The 12,892-nt window shown below is 37.8% G+C and overlaps 1 protein-coding gene across 1 annotated transcript; it reads right to left on the reverse strand.

Moving 5' to 3' along the window:
• Window positions 1-1,627: 1,627 nt before the first annotated feature.
• On the reverse strand, window positions 1,628-3,145 carry LOC130719403 (uncharacterized). The gene has a single exon (XM_057570029.1). It carries the CDS (start codon window positions 3,143-3,145, stop codon window positions 1,628-1,630), a length of 1,518 nt encoding a protein of 505 aa, XP_057426012.1.
• Window positions 3,146-12,892: the final 9,747 nt, after the last annotated feature.

The raw sequence follows: 12,892 nt of genomic DNA on the forward strand, positions 1-12,892 counted from the left end.
AATCACTATGTATCAATTCAAGTATGACAGATTTCCTTGTTATGCTTTTAAAAGGTTGCCTAGTAATCTTTGTTAACATGCAAGTTTAACACTTTTCTACATTTCCATCAAAAACAGGAATTAAATCATCTTTAGACATTTCAAGCATTCTTTTATAATGTACATGTCCTAGACGAGCATGTCATAAAGAAGATTTAATAACATTCGAATTGGTCATAAATACAGAACCAGAATCATTAGGAACTCCATTCAAATTCATCATAAACATACCATTATTATAATATCCAAATCCTACAAACACACCAGACTTTGATAATACATATTTATCGGATTCATACACTTGCTTGTATCCAAGCTTATTCAATACAGGACCAGAAACTAAGTTCTTACGTAGTTTAGGAACATACAAAACATTAAACAAAGTAATAGTTTTTCCAGAACTGAATTCTAACACCACGCTTCCTTTGCCTTCAACAGGATCAAAGTGATGATCTCCCATGTAGAGGACAGATCCATCTTCCACTGGAACAAAAGTCTTGAACCAGAAACGATCCTTGCAAACATGTGTTGTGGCGCCAGAATCAATCCACCACGCAATAGCATCATCCTGCACATAAAATGCTTCAGAAATTAATGAAACTGAATGTTTAATCAAAATATTCAAGTTATGAATTGATTTCTGACCTTGTTCTTGGGATTGGTCCTTAGACCCTTTTCCCGAACCACTTGCATTCGCGTTATCATGCTTCTTTCCAGAACGGTAATCCCTCTTGAAGTGGCCTGTCTTACCACACTTCCAACATTCTAGTTTCAGTTTCTTGTTAGAACCGAAACTTCCTTTGTTGTTCTTGAAAGCACGCTTCTTTCCTTTGTTTTTGTTGTTATTGTTCTTACTACCCTCCTCGATCATATTAACCGAGGGACCAGCAACTTCTTTTCCTTTTCCCTTGTCACTCTCCTGCGCTCTTAGAGATTCTTCTATGCGCAAGTGACTTCCAAGTTGGACCAAAGACAGTTCGTCTTTTCCATGCTTCAAATTGTGTTTGAAATCCTTCCATGAAGGGGGCAACTTGTCTATGATACTTGAGACAGATATTGTTTCATCCATCTTCAATCCGTGCAGTGTGAATTGTCCAAGAATTCGTAGAAGTTCATTGTATTGTTCCATGACAGACCTAGATTCAACCATTTTGTAATTGTTGAAATCAGTCACCAAGAACTTCATACTAGATGAGTCCTCTGCCATGTACTTGGCTTCAAGACAATCCCACAATTCCTTTGCAGATTCCACATTTTGATAAATATCGAATAAAGGATCAGACATACCGTTAAGAATGTGTCCTCTGCATATGTAGTCGTCATTCTCCCACTTTGATCTGCTTCTTATATTTTCAACAGTTTCTTCCTCCAGAAGTTCAAGAATCGGTGTAGACAGAACGTATACCACCTTCAATGTTGTCAACAAGAAATGCATCTTCTTCTGCCAACGCCTGAAGTCTTGTCCTTGAAACTTGTCCAATTTCCCGAACTTAGTAGTCATCTCCTTGACAGCGCCTTCTCCAGCCATGATTATCAGAAACTAATTTGTTCGTTTGTGAGAATTTGGGTGTGATAATCCTGGATAAAGTCAAGAATCGTGAGCGTATGCTTCAGCAGGTTTGAGAGGTGTCAACACAATGGTGCGATTGTTCATGGTAAAGGTATAGGTATTTTTGTACCCATTATGATCAACATTTCTATCAGATTGCCATGGCCGCCCAAGAAGCAAGTGGCCCACATGCATAGGCACAACATCACAAAGAACCTCATCTTTGTATTTTCCAATGGAAAATGATACCAAAACCTGCTTAGTCACCCTTATGTCTCCACAATCATTGAGCCACTGAAGTCTATATGGATTAGGATGCTTTTTGGTTGGCAAGTTCAGTTTCTCGACCATCAAGGTGCTAGCAACATTAGTACAACTTCCACTGTCAATAACCATGCTACATACCTTTTCATTAATGAGGCACCTAGTATGGAAAATTTTATCACGTTGCTCCGCATATTCATCTTCCTTAGGCTGTATGCTAAGAGCACGCCTAGTAACAAGCAAATTTCCATGCACGGGTTCAGCCACTTCAACATCACTACAATCTTCTAACAGAGGCATTTCATCATCACTTGAGCTCACACTCTCTATGTCTCCATTATCCAGCAAAATCATTGCTCTTTTGTTTGGACACTCAGAAGCAATATGCCCAATTCCTTGGCATCTGAAACATTTTATATCACGTGATCGTGAAGAAGAATAAGTTTCAGATTTACCTTTAGAGGATGCCATAGTAGACTTGGCCTTCACATTTTCTTTAGGATGGGAAATGGCTTTATTATTCTTCCAATTTGACTTCCAAGAAGTGCTTGAGGATGATGAGAATTTGGAGGAGGTTTTGGACTTCAATTGCTTTTCCACCTGAACTGCTTTGTGCAACAAATCCTCCATCTCCACATAATATTGTAATTCCACCACATCAGCAATCTCCTTCTTTAAACCTCCAATAAACCTTGCCATAGTGGCTTCACGGTCTTCTTCTATATTGGCTCTCATCATAGCTATCTCCATCTCCTTGTAATAATCCTCCACACTCATAGAACCTTGGGTCAGACTTTGCAATTTTCGGTGCAAGTCTCTATGGTAATGGCTGGGGACAAATCTTCTTCTCATGACAGCCTTCATTTCTTCCCATGAGCGAATGGGTCTCTCTCCATTTCTGCGCCTGTTTATCACAAATTGATCCCACCAAATACTAGCATAATCAGAAAATTCAACAACTGCCAATTTTACCTTTTTCTCCTCTGAATAGTGATGGCAATCAAACACATGCTCCACCTTTCTCTCCCACTCCAAGTACAGTTCAGGATCATTCTTTCCTTGAAATGTAGGGATGGTCATTTTGATACTATTCAAGTTATTGTCACTTCTTCTTCTTTCATGAGATCTTCCATCTGAATACTCCTCCTCTTCTTCCTCTTCATTGTTTCGCCTAGGAGGGGACCTAGACCTTGATGCTAAATCATCAAACCTTCTATTTAAGGCTGTGAATTGTTCTGTAACAGCTTTCACAAACAGCTTGAGATCAAATGCTCCTTCTTCGTCTCCACTCATGATTATGTGCTGCCAAAAACACAGTTAGTAATAAAATTCTCACTCACACAATCTCACGTGTTTACACTCAAAATATTTCAATCACTCGTGTTTCTCTCAATCTTTCGCTTTTTATTTTTCCTCTAATGATCTCACAACTCTTGCCTTTTACCACTCAGCTTCACCTTATGAGCTCTTAAATTAAGAACTTTAGGATGGTTCTACACAACAAGGAACAGCTAGAGTATGAAGATGCTAACTTCAGTGATTTAAGGAAAATGAGAGATTAGGAAGGACACACTAATTTTTTTTTTTTAAGATAAATAGAAAACGAGAACAATGGCTGAGGTTTTTTTTTTTTTTTTTGATTGCTGGAAAGAAACACACTTAAATTCTTCAGGTCACAACTCTTTTTTTTTTTTCCTTTTTTTTTGTAATACTTCTTTCTTTTTTTCTTTTTTTTTTGTGCTTTTGGACCTGAACACTTCTTTTCTTTTCTTTTTTTTTTTGCACTTTTTTTTTTCCAGCAGAATGCAAATCACAAAAGACAAAAAGAATGAAGGAACACACGAAAACTTCAAAAAAAGATGATGAGAAGACAAGGGAAAGGATAATATGAGTAGGCTGTTTTTTTTTTATATATAGGATGAGAACAACAAAAAAAAACGAAAAATAAAAACAAAATGGAGAAAAGAAACCTGGTTTTCAAGAGCCTAAGCTCTGGTACCAAATGATATGATTTGGGAACACAAAGGATCGTCTTGAAAACCGGGGACAAAAGATAGGAACTTGACCCTAACCGCGACCTGCCGGTAGAACCAAAGTTATCAAAGATAAAAAGGGAACTTGACCCTAACCGCGACCTGCCGGTAGAACCAAAGTTATCAAGTTTAGTTCTTAACCCAAGAACAAATGGGAAGCTCTCACAATATGAGAAAACTCAATATCATTCAGATTCAAAAACTGCTTTGTTCCATACATTGAGTCCCTATTTATAGGCTAAGTGGGATGCTACTCTTTCCAATAAGTAATAATGCTCCCACTAACATTTAATAGACTCCACTAGAGATTTATAGCTCCACTAGCATTGGAAACTTGAGTAAAAACCCACTGTTCCTAAAGATGAGTCAAAGGCTCATAAAAGACATTAAAAACCAACTAGGGGGAATACAAAATGTCATCAGAAAATTCACCCCTATATTAAATACGAAAATTCAAGAAAATAACTAAAATGGACTTATTTACTAAATATTAATGTCCATGAGTGCATCTTGAACATGCAGATTGGGTTCTTGGAAATTATGCCTTCAAGTTGGGTCCAAGTCATCATCATTCTTGTGTTCAAGGAAATTGACCCACTTTGGAGTTGCTTCTAATTTATTCTGATATTCTTTTCCCTTGAGCTCCAAAATCAGTCCTTGCAAAGCTTGCTTCATTCTTTTGGTCTTGGACCTTGTCATTGGACCTCCTATTTCCTGCAAAGGGTCTTTGTCTGGGCTGGACCGATCCTCATCATTCCCTCCCTCTTCGAAAGGATTCGTCCTCGAATCAAACCCATCACCTACATCAAACAAAGATAGATCAGCCACATTAAAAGTAGAACTTATAGTTCCATATTCATTTTGCAAATCCAGCTTGTAGGCGTTGTCATTGATCTTTTCTAATACTTGGAAAGGTCCATCTCCCCTTGGGTGCAATTTGGATTTTCTTTGAGTTGGAAATCTTTCTTTCCGCATATGAACCCAAACCCAATCTCCGGGTTCAAAAGTAATGCGAATACGCCCCTTATTAGCATGCTTTGCATACTGCTCATTCCTTTTCTCAATGTTTGCTCTAACCTTGGCATGCAACTCCCTAACAAAATCTGCCTTTTTGTTTCCATCAAAATTAGCAAATTCATTAGTAGGTAAAGGTAAGATATCCAATGGAGTCAAAGGGTTAAAGCCATACACAACTTCAAACGGAGAGTAAGAAGTAGTAGAATGCACAGCTCTATTATATGCAAACTCAACATGTGGCAAACATTTTTCCCACTGTTTTAAATTCTTTTGAATGATTGCACGCAGCAAGGTAGTAAGTGTTCTATTCACAACCTCAGTTTGCCCATCCGTTTGTGGATGTGCAGTTGTAGAAAACAGAAGCTTAGTTCCTAACTTACTCCATAAAGTTCTCCAAAAGTGACTTAAGAATTTCACATCTCTGTCACTTACTATTGTTCTTGGTAATCCATGCAAACGCACAACCTCTTTAAAGAACAAATCAGCAATATGTGTGGCATCATTTGTTTTGGAGCATGCAATGAAATGTGCCATTTTGCTAAACCTATCAACAACCACAAATATGCTGTCCTTCCCACCCTGTGATTTAGGAAAACCTAAGACAAAATCCATTGAGATATCAGTCCAAGGTTGATTAGGAACAGGCAAAGGTGTATAGAAACCATGGGGCATCACTTTAGATTTGGCTTGCTTACATGTTATGCATTTTTCACAAACAGATTGCACATCATGTTTCATTTTAGGCCAAAAAAAATGCTCTTTCAAAATTTCTAAAGTCTTTTGAACCCCAAAATGTCCCATTAATCCACCACCATGAGTTTCCCTAACAAGCATTTCACGCAAAGAACAAACAGGAACACACAATTTATCTTTCCTAAACAAGAAACCTTCATGTTTATAATAGTCCCCAAAAGCATGCTTAGAACAAGAATCCCATACCTGTCCAAAATCAAAGTCATTGGCATACAAGTCCTTGATATGCTCAAACCCAAGTAGTTTTGTTTGCAATGAAGTAAGCAATGCATACCTTCTAGACAAGGCATCAGCCACAATGTTTTCCTTACCATTCTTGTACTTGATCACGTAAGGAAACATCTCAATGAACTCCAACCACTTGGCATGTCTTTTTTGAAGCTTTCCTTGAGAACTTAGGAACTTCAAGCTTTGATGGTCAGAATGGATGACAAACTCTCTTGGCCACAAATAATGCTGCCAATTTTGCAAAGTTCTTACCAATGCATAAAGCTCCTTGTCATATGTGGGATAATTCAACGCTGCTCCACTAAGCTTCTCACTAAAATATGCAATCGGTTTGGAATCCTGCATCAAAACAGCACCTATTCCAACACCAGAAGCATCACATTCAATTTCAAAAGCTTTATCAAAATTAGGCAAACAAAGCAAAGGTGCATTGGTCAGCTTATCTTTCAAAGAATTAAAAGCATATTCATGCACATCATCCCACTTGAAAGTCACAATCTTTTTAACAAGTTCATTCAAAGGTGCAGCAATGGAACTAAAGTTCCTCACAAACCTTCGATAAAAACTTGCTAAACCATGAAAACTTCTTACCTCATTAGCATTCTTAGGTGTAGGCCATTCTCTAATTGCCTTGACCTTCTCTTCATCAACAGAAACTCCTTTAGAACTTACAACAAAACCCAAAAATACAACAGATTCCATGCCAAAAGAACACTTTTGAAGGTTGGCATACAACTTGTTCTCTTTTAAAACACCAAACACAGCATGTAAATGTTCAACATGTTCATCTAGGGATTTGCTGTAAATTAAAATGTCATCAAAGTAGACTACAACAAATTTCCCAATGAAAGAACGCAAAACATGGTTCATTAATCTCATGAATGTGCTGGGTGCATTAGTTAAGCCAAATGGCATCACTAACCACTCATATAAACCATATTTGGTTTTAAAAGCAGTTTTCCATTCATCACCTTCCTTCATGCGAATTTGATGGTATCCACTTTTCAAATCAATTTTAGAAAACACACAAGAACCATGCAATTCATCAAGCATATCATCTAATCTAGGGATAGGATATCTATACTTTACAGTGATTTTGTTTATGGCTCGGCAATCAACACACATGCGCCATGTTCCATCTTTCTTCGGAACTAAGATCACGGGAACAGAACAAGGACTGAGGCTCTCCCTCACAAATCCCTTTTGCAACAACTCATCCACTTGCTTTTGAATTTCCTTTGCTTCCTCGGGACTCGTCCTATAAGCTGGCCTGTTTGGAAGTGAGGAACCAAGAATAAAGTCAATTTGATGCTCAATACCTCTTAAAGGAGGCAATCCTTGTGGTACATCTTCTGGAAAAATTTCAGCAAACTCCTGCAACAATGAATTAACAGCACTAGGCAAAGAAGAGTTGAGATTGTTAGTGAAATAAACATCTTTGTACATGAGTACAAGCAAGTTCTCCCTTGCTAACAATGCACTCTCAACATCTCTTTTCTTGGCAAATGCACTTACTCTCTTATTTTTCTCTTCACTGCACTCATTTTTTTCTTTTTCTTTCTTTTTCTCATTTTCATTTTTCTTACTTTTTCTCTCTTTTTCTTGAATGCTCACTTTTTCTTCTCTCAACTTACACTCTTTTGCGATTCTAATTTGATCAGCATATGCTTCAGCAGGTTTGAGAGGTGTCAACACAATGGTGCGATTGTTCATGGTAAAGGTATAGGTATTTTTGTACCCATTATGATCAACATTTCTATCAGATTGCCATGGCCGCCCAAGAAGCAAGTGGCCCACATGCATAGGCACAACATCACAAAGAACCTCATCTTTGTATTTTCCAATGGAAAATGATACCAAAACCTGCTTAGTCACCCTTATGTCTCCACAATCATTGAGCCACTGAAGTCTATATGGATTAGGATGCTTTTTGGTTGGCAAGTTCAGTTTCTCGACCATCAAGGTGCTAGCAACATTAGTACAACTTCCACTGTCAATAACCATGCTACATACCTTTTCATTAATGAGGCACCTAGTATGGAAAATTTTATCACGTTGCTCCGCATATTCATCTTCCTTAGGCTGTATGCTAAGAGCACGCCTAGTAACAAGCAAATTTCCATGCACGGGTTCAGCCACTTCAACATCACTACAATCTTCTAACAGAGGCATTTCATCATCACTTGAGCTCACACTCTCTATGTCTCCATTATCCAGCAAAATCATTGCTCTTTTGTTTGGACACTCAGAAGCAATATGCCCAATTCCTTGGCATCTGAAACATTTTATATCACGTGATCGTGAAGAAGAATAAGTTTCAGATTTACCTTTAGAGGATGCCATAGTAGACTTGGCCTTCACATTTTCTTTAGGATGGGAAATGGCTTTATTATTCTTCCAATTTGACTTCCAAGAAGTGCTTGAGGATGATGAGAATTTGGAGGAGGTTTTGGACTTCAATTGCTTTTCCACCTGAACTGCTTTGTGCAACAAATCCTCCATCTCCACATAATATTGTAATTCCACCACATCAGCAATCTCCTTCTTTAAACCTCCAATAAACCTTGCCATAGTGGCTTCACGGTCTTCTTCTATATTGGCTCTCATCATAGCTATCTCCATCTCCTTGTAATAATCCTCCACACTCATAGAACCTTGGGTCAGACTTTGCAATTTTCGGTGCAAGTCTCTATGGTAATGGCTGGGGACAAATCTTCTTCTCATGACAGCCTTCATTTCTTCCCATGAGCGAATGGGTCTCTCTCCATTTCTGCGCCTGTTTATCACAAATTGATCCCACCAAATACTAGCATAATCAGAAAATTCAACAACTGCCAATTTTACCTTTTTCTCCTCTGAATAGTGATGGCAATCAAACACATGCTCCACCTTTCTCTCCCACTCCAAGTACAGTTCAGGATCATTCTTTCCTTGAAATGTAGGGATGGTCATTTTGATACTATTCAAGTTATTGTCACTTCTTCTTCTTTCATGAGATCTTCCATCTGAATACTCCTCCTCTTCTTCCTCTTCATTGTTTCGCCTAGGAGGGGACCTAGACCTTGATGCTAAATCATCAAACCTTCTATTTAAGGCTGTGAATTGTTCTGTAACAGCTTTCACAAACAGCTTGAGATCAAATGCTCCTTCTTCGTCTCCACTCATGATTATGTGCTGCCAAAAACACAGTTAGTAATAAAATTCTCACTCACACAATCTCACGTGTTTACACTCAAAATATTTCAATCACTCGTGTTTCTCTCAATCTTTCGCTTTTTATTTTTCCTCTAATGATCTCACAACTCTTGCCTTTTACCACTCAGCTTCACCTTATGAGCTCTTAAATTAAGAACTTTAGGATGGTTCTACACAACAAGGAACAGCTAGAGTATGAAGATGCTAACTTCAGTGATTTAAGGAAAATGAGAGATTAGGAAGGACACACTAATTTTTTTTTTTTAAGATAAATAGAAAACGAGAACAATGGCTGAGGTTTTTTTTTTTTTTTTTTGATTGCTGGAAAGAAACACACTTAAATTCTTCAGGTCACAACTCTTTTTTTTTTTTCCTTTTTTTTTGTAATACTTCTTTCTTTTTTTCTTTTTTTTTTGTGCTTTTGGACCTGAACACTTCTTTTCTTTTCTTTTTTTTTTTGCACTTTTTTTTTTCCAGCAGAATGCAAATCACAAAAGACAAAAAGAATGAAGGAACACACGAAAACTTCAAAAAAAGATGATGAGAAGACAAGGGAAAGGATAATATGAGTAGGCTGTTTTTTTTTTATATATAGGATGAGAACAACAAAAAAAAACGAAAAATAAAAACAAAATGGAGAAAAGAAACCTGGTTTTCAAGAGCCTAAGCTCTGGTACCAAATGATATGATTTGGGAACACAAAGGATCGTCTTGAAAACCGGGGACAAAAGATAGGAACTTGACCCTAACCGCGACCTGCCGGTAGAACCAAAGTTATCAAAGATAAAAAGGGAACTTGACCCTAACCGCGACCTGCCGGTAGAACCAAAGTTATCAAGTTTAGTTCTTAACCCAAGAACAAATGGGAAGCTCTCACAATATGAGAAAACTCAATATCATTCAGATTCAAAAACTGCTTTGTTCCATACATTGAGTCCCTATTTATAGGCTAAGTGGGATGCTACTCTTTCCAATAAGTAATAATGCTCCCACTAACATTTAATAGACTCCACTAGAGATTTATAGCTCCACTAGCATTGGAAACTTGAGTAAAAACCCACTGTTCCTAAAGATGAGTCAAAGGCTCATAAAAGACATTAAAAACCAACTAGGGGGAATACAAAATGTCATCAGAAAATTCACCCCTATATTAAATACGAAAATTCAAGAAAATAACTAAAATGGACTTATTTACTAAATATTAATGTCCATGAGTGCATCTTGAACATGCAGATTGGGTTCTTGGAAATTATGCCTTCAAGTTGGGTCCAAGTCATCATCATTCTTGTGTTCAAGGAAATTGACCCACTTTGGAGTTGCTTCTAATTTATTCTGATATTCTTTTCCCTTGAGCTCCAAAATCAGTCCTTGCAAAGCTTGCTTCATTCTTTTGGTCTTGGACCTTGTCATTGGACCTCCTATTTCCTGCAAAGGGTCTTTGTCTGGGTTGGACCGATCCTCATCAGAATGGTGATGGAATAGATGAATGGAGAAGCCCTCTTCTTGCTGCACCTTCAGCCTTGGCTTGATCTACTCCTTTCCCTCTTGATCTCTCTTGCTTTCTCTCCTTCTTCTTCTTCTTTCTTCCCTTGCCGCCGCCCCTCTCTCACTTTCTCACTCTTTCTTTCTTTCTTTCTTTTTCTGAATGTGTGTGGGAAAATGAGGGTTTGTGTTTGGGTTTCTCACTCAGCTCCTTTGTCTCTCAAAAGCTGAAAAACTCTTCCCCTAATACCCCCAAACTCGCGGCCAATACAAGCCTAACTAGGGTTTTCAAAACTTTTCACCAATTTGAAAAGAGACAAGGCATTAATGGCTCATCATTCTCCATTATTGTCTTGACCAAAACTGATCAGCCATAACTAGGAGCCATAATCTCTCAATTTTCCCCTTAACTCATGCAATCCTAGTCAACAAACAAGTCTCCTCTCCTCCCTTCTTCACATACTCGGCCATAACACAATTCTTGGCCTCCAAGCAACCTAAAATCACTTATCTTGGAGTCCTTGACCTTACAAATAATTATTTCCTAGCCCCCAAGTATCATCATTTCAATAATAATGATACTACACACTACAAGGCATCAAGGAAATTCACAAATCATAAGCAAACCATACTTTATTATTTATTCTAAAATAAATAATTTTATTCATCAAAGTAGGGTCTTACAATGCATAATTTCTGCTGAACGTTGGATTTAGAGAACAGTACCTGCAAAACAAAGAAACTATGTTTTCGTACCTTTAATGTGCAGCTTGCATATTAATTCTTGCTCTTAGATCAGAAAATCTGCTTTCTAGCAATGGCTTTGTGAGAATATCAGCAAGTTGATCTTCAGTGTGTACATGAGATATATCAACAAGTCCTTTTGCCACAATATCTCTAATGAAGTGATGCTTGATTTCAATATGCTTTGTTCTTGAGTGCTGAACTGGATTCTTTGCTATGTTGATGGCGCTTGTGTTGTCACAAAGTAGAGGTATACTGCTCTCATGGATATTATAATCTTCAAGTTGACGCTTTATCCATAGAAGTTATGTACAACATGAGCTAGCTGCAACGTATTCAGCTTTAGCAGTGGATAGGGATATTGTACTTTGTCTTTTACTTGTCCAAGAGACTAGACAGTTTCCTAGAAAGTGACATCCTCCACTGGTGCTCTTTCGTTCAACTCTATCTCCAACATAGTCAGCGTCACAAAATCCCTTTAGCCTGAAATCACTACCTTTCTCGTACAAGAGACCAAGATTAGCATTACCTATTAAATATCTAAATATTCGTTTAACAGCACTAAGGTGTGATTGTTGAGGATTTACCTGGAATCTTGCAGATAAGCAAACACTGAACATTATGTTTGGTCTGCTGGACGTTAGATACAGAATTGATCCTATCATTCCTCTGTACGGTGTTGGATCAACTGGTGAACCTTCATCATTCTTGTCCAGGACTGTATTTGGATACATGGGAGTGCTCATTTCATTTGATTTGTGCATGTTGTATTTCTTGAGCATATCTTTGATGTACTTCGTATGATGAATATAGATCTTGTCTTTCTCTTGCTTGATTTGTAGACCCAGAAAGAATTTCAGTACTCCCATCATACTCATTTCAGTTTCACTTTGCATGAGTGGAAAATTCTTTGCAAAGTTTATCACTTGTTGCTCCAAAGATAATGTCACAAACGTACAGTTGCACAAGGATGTAATCGTCCTTCAAATGTTTTCTGAACAGTGTGTTTTCGATCTTTCCTCTTGAGAAACTGTTCTTCATGAGAAAGCTGCTTAGTCGATCGTACCATGCTCTTGGTGCTTGCTTTAAACCATAAAGAGCTTTCTTTAGTTTGAACACATGTTCTGAAGCAGACGGTTCTTCAAATCCTAGAGGTTGCTTCACATATACTTCTTCTTCAATTACTCCATTCAGAAATGCACTTTTGATGGAGTGTTGGCATGAAAAAGCTAGAAGAATGTGAATGGCTTCAATTCTGGCTACAAGAGCAAACGTTTTTGTGTAGTCTATTCCTTCTTGTTGATTGTACCCTTGAGCTAGTAGTCTTGCTTTGTTTCTAGTAACTTTTCCATTTTCATCCGTCTTGTTTCCGAATACCCATTTAGTACCAATGATAGATTTGCCCTTGGGTTTTGGTACAAGTGTCCAAACTTGACTTCTTTCAAACTGATTCAGTTCTTCTTGCATGGCTAGAATCCATCCTTCGTCTTGTAGAGCTTCGTCCACTGACTTTGGTTCAATTTCTGAAATGAATGCGTTGTTGGAATCTTCTCTGAACGCTGATCTGGTTCTGACTTTTTCTGATACA

Source organism: Lotus japonicus, chromosome 5 (genome assembly GCF_012489685.1).
Source record: "Lotus japonicus ecotype B-129 chromosome 5, LjGifu_v1.2".
NCBI lineage: Eukaryota > Viridiplantae > Streptophyta > Magnoliopsida > Fabales > Fabaceae > Lotus > Lotus japonicus.